The 20,468-nt window shown below is 47.6% G+C and overlaps 1 protein-coding gene across 1 annotated transcript in view; it reads left to right on the forward strand.

Annotated features, from left to right (window-relative positions):
* Nucleotides 1-20,131, forward strand: part of LOC115083294 (dynein heavy chain 5, axonemal-like) — a 1,259,434-nt gene extending 1,239,303 nt beyond the window's left edge. Inside the window, exon 69 of the mRNA XM_029587102.1 lies at nucleotides 14,572-20,131. Within this exon, the coding sequence (XP_029442962.1) occupies nucleotides 14,572-14,790 (219 nt within the window). The 3' untranslated portion in view covers nucleotides 14,791-20,131. The remainder of the gene's footprint in view (nucleotides 1-14,571) is intronic.
* The last annotated feature ends 337 nt before the right edge of the window (nucleotides 20,132-20,468 follow it).

Here is a 20,468-nt window from a genome sequence, read left to right on the forward strand (position 1 = left end):
TGGCATCTCACCTCGGGTTTCGACCACATGCCTTATGTGTGGAGGCCGTTGACATGAGCCCCCCAGCCCAGGTTGGAGGCATCCATGGTCAGTATCACCTAAGGAGCTGAGTGCTGAAAAGGAAGTTCCTTGCTTAGGTTGGATTCTTGTGCCCATCAATCGAGGGAGAGCTGATGTGGTTTAGTTATATGGACCAGTGCAGAGAGGTCTTGTGAGGCTTGATACCACTGAGACCGAAGTGTCCACTGCATAACCCTTATGGCCAGGTGGACCATTGGGGTGATGTGTACTGATGGTCATGTGACCCAGCAACCTCAGGAGTAGGCGGGCTTAGGCCATCTGTTGGTAGTGGATGGACCTGGCTAAGTCCGCCATGGCTAAGCATTCTCTGGGAAGAAACACCTTGACCACCGTGGTGTCCAGATCCACCCCGATGAAATTGAGCTGCTGGGATGGTGTCAGCTGGGATTTCAGTAATTCAGTAAATTAATGAGGAACCCCAGTGACTGGAGGAGACCCATTGTCACGTTCAGGGACTGATAGGCTCCTTCCTTCAAAGAACTCCTGATGAGCCAGTCATCAAGATATGGGAACACATGCACCCGTTTCCAGTGCAAATGTGCTCCCACCACTGCCAGGCACTTTGTGAAGACCCGGGGTATGGAGGCAAGTCCGAAGGGAAGAACCCTGTACTGGAAATGCTGCTGGCCAATGACGAACTGCAGTTATTTCCAATGAGGCGGAAATATGGCGTTGTGTGCGTAGGCGTCCTTCAGATTGAGAGAGCAGAGCCAGTCCCCTTGGTGCAGAAGCGGGAGTAAGGTACCTAAAGATACCATTTTGAACCGCTTCCTCCAGAGGAACTTGTTTAAGGCCTGGAGGACGAGGTTGGGATGTAGGCCATCTGTTCTCTTTGGTATGAGAAAATGCCTGGAGTAGAACCCCCAGCTACACTGGGCCCAGGCAACCGGTTACACAGCTTTGGACCGTAGTAGAGCTGAAAGTTCTAACTCATGGGTCGTTGCATGTTCCATGAGTCTCCAAGCTGGAGAGGGTGGGGAGTCTGGGGAAACATTGAGCAGGTTCAGGCAGTAACCCCATGCTGTGATGGAAAATACCCATCGGTCAGTGGTGTTGGTGGTCCACCTTTTTGTGAAGAGGCGGAGCTGGCCCCACACCGGTGGGTTGAAAGGTATGGGCACTGGGGATAGGTTGCTGCTCTCTCTGTACCAGCCAAAAGCCAGCTGCAGAGCTAGGCTGAGGAGCTGGCTGAGCACAAGGTACCCGTTGTTGGTGAGGGTGGCCCTTTTGGGTAGTCCAGGCTGGACGAGCACATAGTGCTGGAGGGTAATATCTCCGTTGCCTGTAAAATTGCTTTCTGGAATCTTTACGTGGTGCCCTGCGGGTTGCCGAGGAGGGATCGGAGGTGGTAGTAGACAGTTGGCGCAGAGTCTCATGGGCCACTGCATCCTGGATTTTATCCCCAAACAGGTTCTCTCTTGTACAGGGATGATTGGCCAGTTTATCTTGAACCTACGGACTAAAGTCGGAGGCTTTCAGCCAGGCACCGAGACTCTTGCTGCCATCTTGAAGACATCATAGGCTGGCCGCACTTCATGCTTCCCGGCTTCCAATCCTTTCTAGAGAATGGATTCCAGGCCCTCCTGGAACTGTTGTGATAAACCCTTGGCAAACTCTTGGACCTGTTTCCAGAGGTTCCGGTTGTACAGGTTCATGTACAACTGGTATTCCGCTATTTGGGCGATGAGCATGGATCCTTGGAAAACTTTACAGCTTAGAGCATCTAAGGCTCTATGATCCTTTCCTGGTGGGGCGGAGGAGTGAGGGCAGGTCTTCTTGGCCTTTTTCTGGGTTGATTTGACTGGTGAGGCAACTGGCTCTTCTGGAAGCCCAGGTCCTGTTGCACTAGATAGGTGGCATCTGTCTTTCTGTTGACCGGAACCACAGAATTCAGATGTTCCCAGAGCCGATAAAGGAGCTCCAGGAGAACTTCATGCCATCACCTCCTTAGGGATGTCAACAAATTGGAGGACCTCCAACATCTTATGGCGGGCATCCTCTTTGGTTAAAAGTTGGAAGGGAATGATCTCTGCCATCGCCCGCACAAAACTCGCGAAGGATAAGTCCTCCAGAGGTGAGCACCATCTCTCATCTGGCGGAGAAGACTCCAACAGAAGGTCCTCGGAAGTCTCCGAGGAACACTCAGAGGAGGCATCTTACCATGGGTTGTATGGGGCCGCCTCCTCACCACTAAACTGCCTGGGTGGAGGAGGGAGGCCAAAACCCAGAGTACGAGGTGCGGGCACCGAAGTTCGGTGAGGTGACACCGACAGTGGTGCCACTGGCATTGAGGGCACCGGGACCTGCGATGGATGCCAGGGCAGCAGAAGGCCCGATGGCCCGGGGACGGGATCTGGCATTGGCAGTTCCGCCTGTGGAGATGGGTGCGGAGCTGCATCTTCCTCCTCCGAGGAGCCAGGAATCGGGATCGAGACGGGTGGAGGAACTGGTGGTGGACAGGGCACCTGGGGGCCCGCCGGCATGGACTGCATCGGTAAGGCACCGAACAGCATGTCCAGCCTTTCCAGCAGAGGCACCAGCATGGAGGGGGCTGGTTCCAATGCTGGTATGGGGGCTAGCATCGGTGGCTGCTGGAGACCCTGAAGGGCATTTAACACACTGTCTGTTGAACTACGCGGTCCAATTCCTCTCTGAATGCTCGTGCAGAGAAGACCGACCCCGGAATAGGAGGCAGGCTGGGTGCCACTGGAGCCTCTGCGGGGGTCAGCGGAGGCTCAGTGCCCAGCACCGATATCGGTGGGGAATGCCCTGGGCTCCAGGGTTTGGAGGAGGACAGGTCTTCTCTCCTCGAGGCCTCTTCTGAGGGGGTTCAGCCCAGATCGATGCCTCTCCGGTGTCCTGTGCCGGCACCGGACAGTGAGGACCACCGGTGCTGGTGTCAATGCTTCCCATGGTGCTCGGCCCAGTCCTTCTCTGGTGCCGGGGAAGATGATCCAGAAGCCTTCGAATGTCCCGATGCCGATGAGTGGCAATCTCACGCCCCATGCTCATCACGGCGGGGCATTGAAGGCGAAGGTCCCGAGTCAGATTGATCCCCGCGACGCGACATATCCGGTACCGGAGTCAATGGAGCCGATTGCTTGGAACCAAACAAGTGTTCCATCTTGTCCAGGTGGGCATGCTGGCCTTTGAGGGTTATCTGAGCACATCTGGGACACTGACGGACATCGTGGGAAGGCCCGAGACACAGGACACAGACATCATATAGGTCCATGATGGACATAGTCCGCGGACACTCAGGGCACTTCCTAAAACCGGTCACCATTGTAAAAAGGCAGCATATGCTTGGTGGCTATCAGCCATTGGGGGGTAGATGCTCGGGAACTGACCGCATCAAAGTGAAAAAACACCTACCAAATGCCGGAGGAATTGATTCACAATGGAGGACCCTGAAGCAGGGAAAAACTGAAGAAAAAATGTCAAATTATTCTGTGAGGAAAAGGTTTTAAACAGAGCTCCACAAACCACGAGGCAACAGCTCTATGGAAAAAAAGGAGACTGAAGGGGGAACCCTTGTGGCTACAGGGTTGGTGACATGCTAGGCATGCTCAGAGTGCCACTCAAAGTTCTAGAAACTTTGACAAAAGTATTCCGTGACGGGCTCCATCTGATGATGTCACCCATGTGTGAGGACTACCATCCTGCTTGTCCTGGGAGAAAGAAGGATGGCGTGATTAATAGTATCGAATGAAGAAGAGATATGCAAAAGAATCAGAACAAAGAGGTGCCACTATCAAACCTGCGCCGCACTATGTCAAAACTAGAAAAAAAGGAGCATTTCAGCGTTATGATGTTTATGAAAATCAAATTGGTATTGTTCAAGAGCTGATTCAGAATTAAAAAAAATTGGTAAACTGTTGCAGTACTGCATTTTCTGAGATCTTAGCTAAATAAGATAATAGTGTAGGGTCAGCTGTCGTTATTTTTAGAACTGGAAATACTGAGTCTCTTTTCACTTTATCAGGTGGGATACCAGTAGAGAGAGAGAAAAGAGTTTACAAATCTGGTAATGAAGCTAATTATCAGGCCAATACAGTAAGGACGCGTAAGAAAGAGTGGGCAGTGCCGGGCGCACCCTCGTTTGCCGCACGCACAGTTTGGTTCACATACCGCTCGATACAGTATTCAAATAAGACGCAAATGCAAGCGGCGTCCAAAGTACGTCCATGAAGCGGTAGGAGTACGTAATCCATTTTACTGTATAGAGCGGTATATAGCCCTATACAGTATCCTGGGTGCGCTGGTACCTGTCATTTCAAATGTCATTTCAAATGTCATTTGAAATGTCATTCCACCAGGTAAGTTCTTTTCTACAGACCCGCTGCCTTGAGCACCAGGCTGGACGACCAAGCCGCGACCTTGGACGTCCGGCTCGGGCGTCCAGCCAGGCGCTCAAGGCAGCGGGAAGGCCTATACAGGAAACCCTTTTATTTACTATCTATTTTTAAAGTATTTATGCTACTCACCCTCTAGTTCTTTGGAGGGCCACAGGGAGTCCTAGTTGTTGCTGCTCAAGGCAGCGGGAAGGCCGGGCTCAAGGCAGCGAGAGGTTGTGGAGTCCGTTCATGGACCTTCCCGCTGGCTTGAGCGCCTGGCTGGGCGACCAAGCCCCTTGGGCGCCCAGCCAGGCGCTCAAGACAGCGGGAAGGCCATGCACTCAAGGCAGCGGGAGATCGCTGCGTCCGTTCATGGCATGGCGTGAAAACGCCAAGTCGTGCCCTGCTTTCCACCTTCAGAACAAACAGGATGACGACGACGCAGAGACGGGATTGACTGAGGGCGCTCAAGGCAGCGGGAAGGCCGGGCATTCAAGGCAGCGGGAGGTCGCGGCTCATCTCGCTGGTTCAAGGAGACACTCTAGCTTCGTCTCGTCTCTCCCTCTCCCAGGAATCTGTCCATGAACGGATGCCGCGACCTCCCGCTGCCTTAAGCCTTGAGCAGCAACAACTAGGACTCCCTATGGCCCTCCAAAGAACTAGAGGGTGAGTAGCATAAATACTTTAAATATAGATGGTAAATAATAGGGTTTCCTGTATGGACCTGGCCAGGCACTTAGGACAGGGTTTAAGTATTTTCACATGAACGGACGTTGCGACCTCCCACTGCCTTGAGCGCTCGGGAAGGTTGATGAACGGACGCTGCGACCTCCCTGCTAAACTGCTCCGCCACGCTCAGGGAGGAGAAGGGAAGGCTTTCGGGGTCTCCAGCTCCCCTCTCCTCGCAGGGGGGGGGGGTCGCCTGCAGAGAAGGTTGAAGGAGGGATCCAGAGGGGGCGAAGATACAGCTCAAGGCAGTGGGAAGCTGACTGAACACCACACTAACGCCAGGGTCAGGGTAGGCGGTAAATTTGCAGGTTAAAGACGCGGCAAAATAGCTGGTTAAAAAGGCGATAATCTGGGCGCACGTTACTGTATCGGAGGGAATAGCTAATCCGATCATTAACATATCATATACATGCCACGGGCGGAAAGGGATACGCGTCGATTTCAAGAAGCGGTAAGGACGCGTAAAACCGGATACTGAATCGCGGGTTCGCCTTACGCGACCAAAGCAGGTTAGAAACGGGATAACTGCAGCCGCGCTTTACTGTATCGGCCTGTGTGTCAGTTTTTAATAGCTTCATTAAGGCTGTGGAACAGAGGTTCAATGGGCTGGTGGAACAGTTTAACTTACTAATAATATGGCTTTAGCATGTAATTTACCTGTATGGAGCAAAAGCAGAAGTACTTAATGATATAAAAGTGGATTTCTTAGCTGCATATGTCAGAATTCCTTTTCTTGTTTTGACAGGCTAATTCTTTATGTGCACATACATAATAAAAAAAAAAGGAAGCTCCAAACTGCAGTAAAACTGGCTGCATCATGTAGTTTTTCAGTTTAATAAGGAGTAAATGGCACCATTCATGATTCCTATAATTCCTTGGGCTCCGACATAAGAAACTGTCTATCATGGCCATATGTAAGAGGTCCACTAAGCTTGCTGTGAACTTTTACCCACATGTTCCCCATCACATGCTTCTTTGGAGAGCCACTTTCTGTTCTAAAGATAGAGCAAATGAAATCAGATCACCATGCAGACCAAGATGTTTATCTTTTTTCTTGCACAGATGTTTTTTTGGGGGTTTTTTTCATTCATTTACAGCTGCTGCTGCCTCTCTAACTTGTCGCACTGAAGTTAGAATTGGAGCAGAAAATACATGTACAAACACTACAAAATTATAGCTAGTTTAGAATGTTGAGTCACCTGTAATTTAATTAAATGACAAATCTCATTCAGTGTCATGAAATTCCCAGTACAATTTGTGTTTGTTAGCCTATCAAATATTTTTATTTATTGGACTGCCTTGTGATCTGGGATTTTATCCCTTGATTTATTCCACCTAATAAACTAGTTACTAATTACAAAACATGGAGATAAAAGTAAAAGCAAGATCTCACTGGCTTCAATTTAGAATGTTTTTATTCTAATGTGATGTTAATTATCTGTAGTTTTTTTCCTTCCACTCTGTCAGTCTTATCTTTTCTGAAGTGTAAAGAGTATGCAGTTACATATTACTACAATATCCTAGAAAATCCCCTACATTGCTATCCCCCAGCCTGGGCGTTATATGAGAGATTGGATACCACGTTTAAAACATATGTGGGCTTGTTAGCTGTAAGCCCAGAGTCCATTCCCTTTTCATCTAATCTTACACCTCTAACTATAGATTCTCACACAGACAGCAATAGTTTACTCAGGGGATTTCAGTTCTGAGTTCATCAGCTTTTATCTTATTGTTATAAAAATAGGGAAGTGAGTCCATCTTTCAAAATAATATAATTATGAAATATTAAGATGACCGAAAGGTAAAAGGAAAGCTCAGGGAAGACAAGGCCATAGCAAAAAAGCTAAATTAATTCTTTGCTTTGGTTTTTACTAAGGAGGTGTTGGAGAGATATCAACGGTGTAAAAATTCTTTCAGGGTGATAAATTAAATCATGGTGAACTGGGAAAATATAATAGAACAAATCTACAAACTAAAAAATAACAAATCACCCAGACCAGATAGTAAACACCCCAAAATTCTGAAAGAACGCAAAAATGAAATTGCAGACTTATTACTAGTAATCTCATTCAAATCATCTATGGTACTTGAAGTTGGAGGATGGCTGACCTAACTCCCAAGGGCTGTGAATGCCACCTCTGCAGCTTCTCCATTCCCAGATGGCTCAGGGAGCAGGAACTGAACCCAGGTCTTTGCATGGCAGTGCTCAGTACTTACCTCCAGCGGGTATCTTGGTTATACACCTTTATACTGTCATATTTTGTGATGGAAACACCAGTTTCTCAATGGGCAGTTCTGCAGACAAATAATGGGGGTCGACTCACCTTGTGTGGGGAGGGCCCCCCCTTAACATGGCGCCTGCCGAAGGGGAGGGCCTCCCCCCTTCGTCCCGACGCATGGGCCGTCCATGCGACCGCGCACGATCCTCCCCCCGGTACGGGGAGGGGTGGGGCAACGCTCGCGGCGGTGCCAGCGCGTCATCGGCGCGATGACGTTGGCCCATGGGTCTCGCACGATCCTCCCCCTGGTACGGGGAGCGGCGGGGCGACGTGCGCGGCGGCGCTGGTGCGTCATCGGCGCAATGACGTCGGCCCGTGGGTCTCTCGCGAGACCCGGGGCCTTTAAGACGCCGGCGAGCGAGGGCCTCGATCCTTTTTCCTGGCCAGCGCTCGCCGGTTCGAGCTTCACCGAGTGGCTTGGGAGCATCGGGGAGCGGCGCACAGAGGCCTAAAGCCGATCGGGCCAGACGGGGACGTCTGGGAGGACGGACGGAGTGGCAGGCACTGCAGCGGTCGGCTAGAAAGACCTGAGGACCCGCGGAAGGAAAAAATTTAAAGGGAACTGAGCCCTTTGCGGCAGCCAGCGCCGGGATTGCTAGCAACGGCGATCCGGATTTTTAATTTGAAGAGGCAGGCAGGCGGTGGCCACGAGGGAAGCCCAAGCAGTGCGGAGGAAGGACAGAGCAGCACAGCGAAGTGAAGCAGCGATCCGGATTTTAATTCGAAGAGGCAGGCAGGCGGTGGCCACGTGGGCAGCCCGAGCAGTGCGGAGGAAGGACAGAACAGCACAGCGAAAGGAAGCAGCTGCTGGAAGAACCAGGCAGGATCCGGATAGCTGAGACGCGGGGAACCACGTGGCTGCACACGGATTTCAGCCCTGCAAAGAATTTTAAAGTCACGGACTCACTGCTGGAGACTAAAAGAGCTGGAGCCGAGCACAGGAGCGACGCAAGGTACCTGCCAGCGCTCCTCCCGTTAGAAGCTGCAAACCGTGAGTAAACAATAATAAACAATTAAATAAAGAACAGAAAAAAGAGTCATTTGTATTGATCGCGAGCATGCCAGGTAGAGGAGCACAGAAAGCCCGGGGAGGAGCAAGGCAGCAGAAAGCCCGGGGAGGAGCGAGGCAGCGGAGGGGCGCAGAGCCACGGGACGCACTGGCGAAGGAGGGCGAGAAGCCGGGGGGAGGCGAAGACCGCAGGCCAGGAACCAGAACGAGCCAGGATTGGCTGGAAAGGTTAAGAAGGTTCAAGCGAGGAAGAACGGAGGCAGGCGGCAGCAGGTGAAACCAGCCCCGGCGGAACAAGGCAGCCACCATGGGTCGCAAGGCAGGCAGTTGGAGTCGGGGCAAGGCGGCGATGGGAGCAGGAGCCATGCAGCCCTCGGGAGCGTCCGGCCACTCGCCAGAGTCGACGACACAAGGTGGGCTGGGAGGAACCCAGCACGGTGCCCAGACATGGCTGGCCTCAATGGGTAATCCTTACCAACATTACATGTACCCCCCATGGTGGCAGGTACCTCCGCCATGGTACAATCTGGTGACCGGGGGAATGATGGCTCCACAGGACAGGGTCACTGGAGCCCAAAAGGCATTGGAGCCCACCCAAGGGTGAGAGAGGAAGACCAAGTCAGGTCACCAACCCAAGAAACGGACCGCGGCGAACGGTGCCGGCAGAGGACAAGGAACTGAGAGCCGAGAGGGCGATGCGAGCTCGGGGGAGGACGGCGAGACACGAGCACCAGACGGGGCAGCGGACTTGGCGGTCGGGCCGGAGGCACCCAGCGAACAAAGCAGTGGAGGACGGGACAAGGATGCAGTGACAAAAAGAAAGGGTAATAAGAGAAGGAGGAAGGACAGCGAATCTTCCACTGACTCGTCAGAGGAGGAATCTGACAGGAGCAAGGGGGAAAGAGGGCCCTCTGAGAAGGTTGGGCGCGTAGCAGCGGGCGCGACAGCTGTAACGGCCCTGCCACCTTTAGCGGAGTTGTGGGAAAGTGTTCCGAGGGCGTTGCGCAGTAAAATAAGAAAAAGGGAATATATAGATATATTCTCCATATTGGAGGGCAGGAAAGGTGCAGCGGAGAGAAAAAAGAGGGGAAAGAAGGAGGAGAAGAAGGGGGGGAAGTGAAGGTGGCAAAGAACATCATAAATTGGGCCAGAGCCTTTTTGAGAATGATCAGTGTCACGGGAAGGGAGGATCCGTCGCAGTATGCGCCCATGCTTAGCTACGCAGATGCCATACTCGAGGGTTACAAGGAGTATCAGGGCTGGTGCTGGCTAAATTATGATGAGCAGTTTAGGGATAAAATGGAAGACAACAGGAGCATGTCATAGGGAACACAGGACGTCGGTTTATGGCTGCGTCAGATGACTAGCAAGGCCCTTGATACAAGTGGAGCACATGGGACCGGAAAGGCGGGCAACAGGACACCTTCGCCGGGGAGTAGTTCCTGGGGAGAGAGCGGGAATAGCAAGGTGTGTTGGAGATTCAATAAGGCAGGGTGCACCTTCCACGAGTGTAAATTTAAGCACGTATGTTCCATGTGTGCCGGACCGCACCCGGCAAGTAAGTGTATCAAAAAAGGGCAAGGGCCGGCAGGAAATCTCGGCGGAGGAGGAAAGCAATAGTGTTTTCAGCAAGGCACCTTCGCCGATACAATTGGCAACCATGTCGGAATGGCTGGCAGAATACCCTAGAAGTTTAGACGCTGCCAGGCTTAGGGAGGGTTTTAAATACGGTTTTAGAATACCATTTAACGGAAAAATTAGGAGCACAAGGTTAGGTAATGCAGTCTCAGTAGTGAGACACGCGGGCATAGTACAACAGAAGGTACTTAAGGAAATCGAATTGGGCAGGATGGCGGGCCCATTCGCGGACCCCCCCTTCCAGGATATGATGATATCACCCTTGGCAGTAGTGCCCAAGAAAGAGCGAGGGGAATTCAGACTTATTCAGAACCTGTCATATCCCCCAGGTGATTCGGTTAATGATCACGTGCCGGAGGATGCTTGCAGGGTCCAATACCCATCCTTCGATGCGGCGATCGCTTTGGTAAGGCAATGCGGCCAAGGGGCTTTAATGGCCAAGGCGGACATAAAGTCTGCATTCAGACTGCTGCCCGTTCACCCCGATAGCTTCCCGCTCCTAGGTTTTCACTTCAAAGGCAGTTACTACTTCGACAAATGTATGCCGATGGGGTGTTCTATATCTTGTGCTTGTTTCGAGATGTTCAGTACATTCTTACATTGGGCACTGCAGAAAAGGGCGGGGAATGGCAATGTGGTTCATTACCTGGACGACTTCTTGTTTGTGGGACCGGCCAATACGAACACCTGTGCACAGCTGTTAGTACAATTTCAGGAAATGGCCCGAGATTTCGGGGTTCCATTGGCACAGGAAAAGACGGAAGGCCCCGCTACCACCCTGTCCTTTTTAGGCATAGAGATAGACACCCAGACAATGACATCGAGATTGCCGTTAGAGAAGGTGTGTAAGCTACGGGACTTGCATAGGCAGACATTGGCATCAAAAAAGGTCACCTTAACCGCGATGCAATCCTTAATAGGAAGTCTGAATTTCGCCACCCAGGTAATACCCATGGGAAGGGCTTTCTTGAGGCGATTGGAAGATGCGATGAAAGGGGTGAAGCGCCCGCACCACCACATTAGAGTAGCGAGAACGATAAGGGCCGAAATTGTAATGTGGTTGCAATTCTTGGAAAATTTCAACAGCATAGCAATGTGGCAGGAGGAGGTAATGTCCAACAGAGACTTAGATATTTACACGGACGCGTCAGGTGGTTGGGGATTCGGGGCGTATTGCCAGGGTGCCTGGTGTGCGGCGCCATGGCTGCAGGCATGGCGGGACGATGGCTTGGTAAAGAATATAACGTTCCTGGAACTCTTTCCCATATTGGTAGCGATTACAGTGTGGGCCCACAAGTTGCACAACAAACGAATAGTCTTTTGGTGTGACAACTCGGCAGTAGTGACGGTGTTGAACAAGCAGGCTGCCCACTGTCCCCGGGTGGCCGGGTTGTTGAGGGAAGTGGTCCTGCAGAGCTTGCGGTTGAACATGACTGTAGGGGCAAAACACGTACTGGGTGCCCGGAATCAGGTGGCGGATGCGCTCTCAAGGGCTAAGTGGGATCTTTTTCGCCAACAGGTGCCGGAGGCAGAGGCGGAGGGAGTCCCAATACCGGCCCGTCTATGGCAAATTGGAGCAAGGTCGAGCAGGGATTGTTGAGGGCGTCGGTTGCCCCGGCGACCTGGAAAGCGTACTGCCGGGGTTATGATAAGGTACAGGAGTTTCTGTTAGGGCAGGGCAGCGCGACAGGGGTGGTAGAGGCCAACCAGATAGTTCGCTTTATATCACGGTCAAAGGAGGCAGGCCGGTCCAGAGGAGCCACGATCAACCATTTGGCCGGTTTTGCCTTCTTCACCAAGGCGCAGGGTCTGGGGGATCCGTTCAGCTTCTTCATAGTCAAGAAGTTGCTAGCAGGGTGGGCGAGGGAGGTAGCATGGGAAGGCGATAAAAGACGACCCATTACGCATGAGCTACTGGTCAGATTGTGGCACGCAGTACAGCAAGTATGCACCGAGCCATTTGAGGTGGCATTGTTCAGGGCAGCGTTCTGTACAGCATTTTTTGCTGCGTTAAGGGTTAGCGAGTTGGTGGCCCCATCCAAAAACGATAAGGGTAATAACGGGTTATTGTACGGCAACGTACAAGCTCAGGATCGGCTCATTAGACTCCGAGTCCACAAATCAAAGACAGACCAGAAGGCAAAAGGGGCGGAAATTCTATTGACAACAGCGGGGGCACAGGTAACTTGCCCGGTGAGGAACATAAAGAACTATTTGTGGATAAGGTCGAAGGGTGGGGAGCACTTGCTGGTGCATAGGGATGGCGTTCCACTGACTAGGTATCAGTTTGCAGCGGTGTTGCGCACGGCTTTAGAAAGCATTGGATTGGACCCGAGAGATTATGGAACACACTTGTTTCGGATCGGGAGTAGCGACCAGCGCAGCGCAAGCGGGCCTGCCGATGGATACCATCCGTAAGATCGGTCGTTGGCAATCCGCGGTGGCCAAGCGGTATGTGAGGCCTGAGTTTGTTCAGATGGATAACTAATGCGTTTAATTTCACCCGCAGATGCATGGAGCCAAAGGAAGATAGCATGGTTAATAGGACATTCCTTCGTGAGATGGGCGGCCAAAAGGGCACAGGAGAGACCTTATGGCGTGCACTTGGGGCTGGCTCCGAAAGGAGTCAGCCTGAAATGGATGGGAAGGTCGGGAATGAAATGGGAACACCTGTTATCGGACCTGTGGCACAAACTATGCACGTCTCAACATCCAGATGCCATAGTTATTCACCTCGGGGGAAACGACCTGGGGGTGCATTCGGCCAAACAGTTGATTGAGATGGTAAAAAGAGACTTGGCCGCGATTAGGGAGTTGACACCGGGAACAGCCATCATTTGGTCGGATATCATACCTAGGATTAAATGGCAGGGCAGCAAGTTATGGGGTAGGGGCAGGAAGAAGATTAATAGACAGGTCGGTTTATGGGCACAACAGAGGGGCATTCACCAAATCAGGCATGAATGGGCAGATGAGCCATGTTCCGGCCTGTATAGGCCGGATCAAATACATTTGTCCGACATAGGTTACGATTTATTTAATAACTCCGTTCATGAATCGCTGGAGCGGGTGTTTTGCAAGGTTGGGCCGCAGCAATAGGGGGGAGACTGGGACAAGTGGGGCACTGTCCCAGTCTGGTGGCGGGGGTACCCGAGTCGGTAGGTAGGTGGGGACATCGAGGACACGGTCAGGACAGACCGGAAATCCTAGGTAAAAGAAAGTGCATGTATCCAGGCGTGGGCGGCCTCGAAGAATGGCCCCGTGGCTTTGGCACGGCGGGGGGCCGGTAAGACGGTGGCGGACGCCGGTTTGACGGCTCGGGTACCGGTAATGTAATTATGTTGATTTATTCTAATTAATGTTAATAAATGCTGCGGCCTTGTTTCACCAAGCATTGAGTTTCTGTGTGATATGTGGGGCGGCTGTGGAGGGGGGGGGACGGACACGGAAGTGCAGACTGCCAATGTTAAACGGGGCCGACTCACCTTGTGTGGGGAGGGCCCCCCCCTTAACATGGCGCCTGCCGAAGGGGAGGGCCCCCCCTCCTTCGTCCCGATGCATGGGCCGTCCGCGCGGCAGCGCACGATCCTCCCCCCGGTACGGGGAGCGGCGGGGCGACGCGCCAGCGCGTCATCGGCGCGATGACATCGGCCCGCGGGTCTCGCACGATCCTCCCCCTGGTACGGGGAGGGGCGGGGCGACGCGCGCAGCAGCGCCGGCGCGTCATCGGCGCGATGACGTCGGCCCGCGGGTCTCTCGCGAGACCCGAGGCCTTTAAGATGCCGGCGAGCGCGGGCCTCGATCCTTTTTCCTGGCCAGCGCTCGCCGGTTCCCCACCCACCCACCCACAGGAGCAGAAGAGGGTTGCCACGAAGAGACGGGGTTAACGGGAGACAGGGGGCAGGAGGGCGAAGTTGCATCTTGATAATAAAGGAAGGATTCGTTGCAGCGAGGCGGGGGTACCCGAGTCGGTAGGTAGGTGGGGACTTCGAGGACACGGTCAGGATGGACCGGAAGTCCTAGGTAAAAGAAAGTGCATGTATCCAGGCGTGGGCGGCCTCGAAGAATGGCCCCGTGGCTTTGGCACGGCAAGACAGTGGCGGTCTGGCTTAAACGGCGGACGCCGGTTTGACGCCCAGAATGCACTAGGGTTGACGTACCGACGGCTCGGGTACCGGTAATGTAATTATGTTGATTTATTCTAATTAATGTTAATAAATGCTGCGGCCTTGTTTCACCAAGCATTGAGTTTCTGTGTGATATGTGGGGCGGCTGTGGAGGGGGGGGGGGGGGGACGGACACGGAAGTGCAGACTGCCAGTGTTAAGGTAAGGGGAAGTGTGAAGAGATGTCTTGCAGATAAGGATGGACAGAAAAGAATAAAGTTATTATTGTTTATTTTTACCAATTCCTACTATGTTTTCCTTTCTTAAACATTTTGGCTTTGCCAGTTCCACGTTAATGTGCTTGAATGATTTTATTCTTCTAATTTCTTGCAGGTGCTCTTCACAAATCTTCCAGTGGTTCATGTCTATGCCATCAACACCACTGCCCCTCCAGATCCCAAGAAGCAGCAAGGCAACCTATACTCTTGTCCTGTGTACAAAAAGCCACGGCGCACAGATCTTACTTATATCTTCTCATTGTATTTAAGAACAGTGCAAATTCCTGATCATTGGACTTTAAGAGGTGTTGCTTTACTCTGTGACTCGAAATGAGAGCTACCATTCACCAACCATAAAAACAAGAACACAAACTGTGAGAGGAAAAGAACTTAGGTTTAAAAATAGTTATGCTTACTCTGTAACCTTGTTTGTATGCTTGAAAGCAACCCATATTCTCCAGAAGTACAAATAACATGTTTTAACATTATTTTAATTGCTTATGTGCAGTTCTCCTGAACCCCCAGGACATTTCTATCATTTTTGGTTCTGTTCATTGTTGACTGTATCTTTCTGTCTCTCAAGTCATCTTCATTTACCTGGAGGGCACACTGTATGTTGCTAGAGCCACTGAGTTGACTTGTCAGTCCTTCTTTGTATTGGACTTGCATTCTCAATTTCAGCATGCTATGCACACTAAAGACTACAAGCCCATCATTAATATAGACAGAGTAACCACTCCTTATACTGCTTTTATTGGTTTGTCTTCTTGCTGATGTATTTCCTCTCTCCATCTCTCTGAATGCTTATTCTTCTAATCCTAAATAATAATGTATTTTGGCAGTTGGGAATTGCTAATCCTATTGTAGCTGAGAAATAAATGTGCCTACGTTGCATAATTTCAGCGCTGCTTCTGACCTATAAAAGTGCTTTAAAGCAGTGTTTCCCAATCCTCTCCTGGAGGCACACCTATCCAGCTGGGTTTTCAGCATTGCCACAATGAATATACATGAGATAGATTTGCATATCTCCAATATATGCAAATCGTTCTCATGCATATTCATGATGCCTATCCTGAAAACCCAACTGGATAGGTGTGCCTCCAGGAGCGGATTGGGAAACCTTGCTTTACATCACATTTATTTGTGAAGAATGCCTTTCTTTCCATCTAAAATGCTAATTAGAAGATAGGCTTGTGCAAAATGCTGTGGCTTGCAATGTTCAATAGACTTTCTTTAGGCACCTCTAATCCATGATCAGAGATCAAACCTCACAGACTGAAATGCATCTTAGTGGCACTGTAAGTGTGAGCACAGAAGCACCTGGAAATACTTAGCCCATCTAAAATGGCTATGTTCAAGATTAAAAAAAAAAAAGACAACCTTGAACAAATTGGTTAATATGTGATATTTTTAAAGGACATGTTTCTTTAATGACATGGGCCATAGGAGCAGTTGCCCATTTCATTCAGTTTACTTTTTAAAGTGAAAGAAAATGGATAGCTTTCGGTACAGTGTTTCAGTCTCTCTTTTGTCCTTGTCAACAAACAGGCCTCTAAGTAAACATTTTAGCATGGTAGGAAGACATGCATTTATTACACAGTACGTTTTCCATCATTTTGTAGCTTTTATTTAGCATACATTGATTTAAGTCACTGAATGGCTTTAAATCAAGGGTTTTAGTTCAGTAGCTCCTCTGTTTTCCAGTGGAGGATAATAAGCTCTTGTCATGCAGAACAGCACACCAAATAATAATTAATATCATAAACACAGTATCGTATTTTCTCTGCATTTCAAAACAGCCAATATAGAAAATGTAAAAATGAGAGCATACATACATAATTAGCTCATGATACAGAGTTTTGATGAAAAACAAATAAAAATCCATTTGTAGGATCTCAGTACTTTGACACTTTTCTTCAGTTCTTAAATAGCAAAAGGAATTGTGCTTTATAACAAACCATTTTTTCCTTGTTATTCATCTTCCATTCCTGGCTTTTCATTTAGTAACCCACAAATCAGGGCTGTCAATGTGTTGCATGAGAATGTTGGGGTATTAATGATTTGGCAACAATGGCCATTGCTGAAAATCCAACCCATGAATATAATGAATCATCAGCAGTATTTCCAGAAGAAATTTCTAGCTTTAATGAACTAAAATAATACTCGATGAATAGAGATGATACCTGCTCAAGTCTATCAGATGTTTAAAGAAGCAGGCTTTCAAGAGCAGTAAGGTTCCTCTTGACATGGTATGAGAAGTCTCACAAGCATGAGCCTTTGTACATTCATTTTCCCTATAGATTCATCATCTGTTTTAATGATTTAACTTTTGGTGAGCTAACATGGTATTCCCATAATAATCGTTATGAGACTTCTACATGCTACTTCATCAAATTAAGCACTCCCTACTACTACAGCCTCACTTCATAGAGTGGAACCTTAGGAACCAGCTCTCCAGGCCAAGGACTGGCTTTAAAGCAGCTATGCTACTATAACCGAAGACCCACTAAATTCTTCTCTTTAGTCTGGTCCCTTATTTTTTCATTCTTAATTCTTTCATATCGCCACACATGCTTATCCATCAGAGGGAGTACACTCGTTTTGCTCCATCTCTTAATCCTGGTTCATTATTCTATTCTGCCACTATCATGCTTGGCATTGCCCAGTTCTGTGTAGCCTCATTTTTCCAAACAACCAAACATGAAAATCTCTAACATAACTCCTGCAGTTCTTACGTTCATCTGTCATGGATGACTAGTTCAAAGACACCAATAAACTTCTTACTGGCAGAAATCACAAACTCCACAGCAGTAGAGACATTTTTATATGGCACCAGAGCAAACAGCAAAACTTGCATGGATCTCCAATATCAGGAAGTCCTTGAGTTCTATGACTGAGAAAAACCACAATGTCCTTAGTATACCTAGTAGGGAATTCCTTTCTCTAGATACTCATTTCTGTTCCTTTATTGACTAATTCACATCAGACTCTGCTGACCTAATTTAATGGTATTAGTGGCCAAGTTTCTAATTGAAATATTCTACATTACTTTCTCCAAATTGTGTTACTGGATTCAATATATAAATGCAAGTTGTACAATAAATTTCATTACAAAAGAAAGATTTATATGGACCTCAAATGGAATTATTTTGCTAAACAATATCCAATCCTATTATATCCCATTTTAGTTGTGTTATCTTCTGCAAATGCAAGCAGCTGGTTTAAACTGACAAACCATGTTTCTGGTTTTCAGCCCTAGTAACTATTGGCTAAGCATCACTGAAGTGACAGGAAAGAAAAAAAAACCTAGAGAATATGGTATCCTTTCAACTCTATCATGCTACAGAACTGACTTTTGCAGAACATTATCTTGCATACCATGGGGGAATATTAGGCATGTATAGGCAAAAACATTAGCTTTTGTTTTGCTTCATTAATTTTGTTGTTTCATTTGTGCATGCAATATGTTTTTTTATAGGCACTTGAACTGTTGTAGTGTGCATTAACACATTTTAATAACATGCACTTAAATGGTTTAATGTACATTAAACTATTTAGTGTGTGTTACAAGTTTTAACACATCCTAAAATGTTTAGGACATGCTAAAATATAAAAAATGCACTCAATGAAACAAACAGCATATTCCTAGGAGTATATGGGATAAGGATGTATTAGAGAAACGTTTACACTGTAGCATATTATACTGGGTCATAAATCCATTCATACCTTATACATGTGCCCAATAACCATCATGCACAAGCTTTAATTTGAGCAATTATGAAGTAAATTTCCTAAGAACATTAAAAAGATTTCCAGGAAGTAATAAAGTTCTCTGTTTGTTTTCAGAACTTTAAATACTGCTCTGGAACTGGAATCTATGCTGAAATGGCACCTATGATTGACCATACAGAAGCAGCTTTCACAGTAGCTGTTGACATTATAAAGGCACTGAAAGATTTACAGTTAAAAAATGTGGCATAAACTGCAGCACTAGAAGTCAATTTAACATATTTTAAACAAAATTCCCGATGCGGCATAAGTGAAACAAAAACCTATCATTTAGAAAACAATTTATTCTAATTGCTCACTTCTGAGGGCAAAGATTTCCAAAGCTATCATCACAACTGGTGTCACGTCCCTCCCCTGAGAAGTGAGCAATTGTGAATAAATTCTTTATATAAGGAACACAGAGAGGATAACTTTCAAACAGCTGGGCACACCCCTATATACACATGCATATGGACACGCGAAAAAGTACTCCTGTATTTTATAAAATATATGATAAATGTAGGTTATAAAATACATGCGAATATATGCTGCAACGTGCACATGCAAGTAAAAAAATGCAAATACATATTGCGCATATCCAGATAAGTTCTGACTTATCCAGCTAAGTAGCAGCAAAGCTGTTATTTAACTGGATAAGTTTTAAAAGCACTACTTATTTGGCTTACTCAGATAGCCAGATAATTAGAGCCTTTTAGAACTATATGGCTATCTGACTTAGCTACATAAATACAATTTTAGGACTTATCTGGCTAAGTAGTGGCTTTGCTGCTACTTGACTGAATATGTCAGAATTTGTCCAGATAAGTGCTTCTACTAAGTCAGAACTTCTTTAGATAAGTGCTATTTTCAAGACATATCCGAATAAGTAGCAGCAAAACCACTACTTAGCTGGAAAACTCAGAATTTATCCGATTTGCAATTACTATATCTGTGTATTTTTAAGTCTAACTTTAAAAATATATGCATGGAGATTTTACTACATAATTTGCATGCATTTACCCCCGTAAGTTGGGTATTATGCTTTTAAGTCATGAGATTTTCTAACATGCGCATGGCAATCAAATTACCAGTTTTATCAATTAGTCTACCAGTTCACCCAGTCCATCTGCAGGTCATCGAGATCCTCCTGGCTCTTCAGCCTCAACTCCCCCCATTTCACCCAGACCCCCTACACAGTCAGTATTTCACATTTAAGACATTTACTTTCACTTTTTCCAGATATAGAGCAGATGTAAATTATATGATTAAGCTTCCATAATAGTAACTTACACATGTAAATGTTGGCCACATCCAGTGCCCCTGGTCTGCCCATTTTTTACGGCACAAATTTACTAAGCCTTACGCATGTATATTTGAGATTTATAAAATAGTATATATGCAAGTATTATATGCTTAAACGTGTATATGCTGATTTTTATGCACATAACTTTTGAAAATTCACTCTTTAGTGTGCATTTCTTATTTCAAACAAGATTTCATGAATTTGCTCAACTTTTCCTATTAGAGACATAAATGTGTAAAGAAATTGTTTCATGCATGCAGTTTATTATCTTCTATTATTGCATTCTACAGTGGTCACAATTCTGACTCTCATGACAGCACAGTTAATGCTACAGCAACACATTGTGATGCCAGAACGGTAGGATTATCTCCTCACTGTGGCGCAAAGCATAAAATATTGGGTTATGTGTATCTGAGGAAGCAAAGTTTTATTAAATGATTAAAAATAACAGAATAACAAAAGAAAGAACTATTAAGTAAATTTCTCTTCCATTTGTATTCTACCCTTTTTTAAATGAATCACAGTCTAAAAGCAAAGTTGTTGTTTTTTTAACTCAGATATAAATGTTATTAATATAGAGCAATAAAGGCACATTTGACTTGAATTGGAATACCTGGCTAACGTATGGATTGTGAAGACCAAACATGTGTGTAAATAAATTTAATTTTACCTAAACTAAGATGCAGGTCCATATTGTTTGTGAAAACGTTCCCCTGGGACAATTGATTATTTAACTTGCCAGGTCATGAGACAGGAATGTTGAAATTTCAGTCTCTACCAAGTGAGGCAACAACCAACATTCTGTTTCAGAACACTAAAAGGAAAATCAGAAAGTAGGATTCATGCTTTGAGCACTCCATGATAGGGATGTGAATCGTGTCCTCGATCGTCTTAACGATCGATTTCGGCTGGGAGGGGGAGGGAATCGTATTGTTGCCGTT

The sequence above is a fragment of the Rhinatrema bivittatum genome, chromosome 2 (assembly GCF_901001135.1).
Source record: "Rhinatrema bivittatum chromosome 2, aRhiBiv1.1, whole genome shotgun sequence".
NCBI lineage: Eukaryota > Metazoa > Chordata > Amphibia > Gymnophiona > Rhinatrematidae > Rhinatrema > Rhinatrema bivittatum.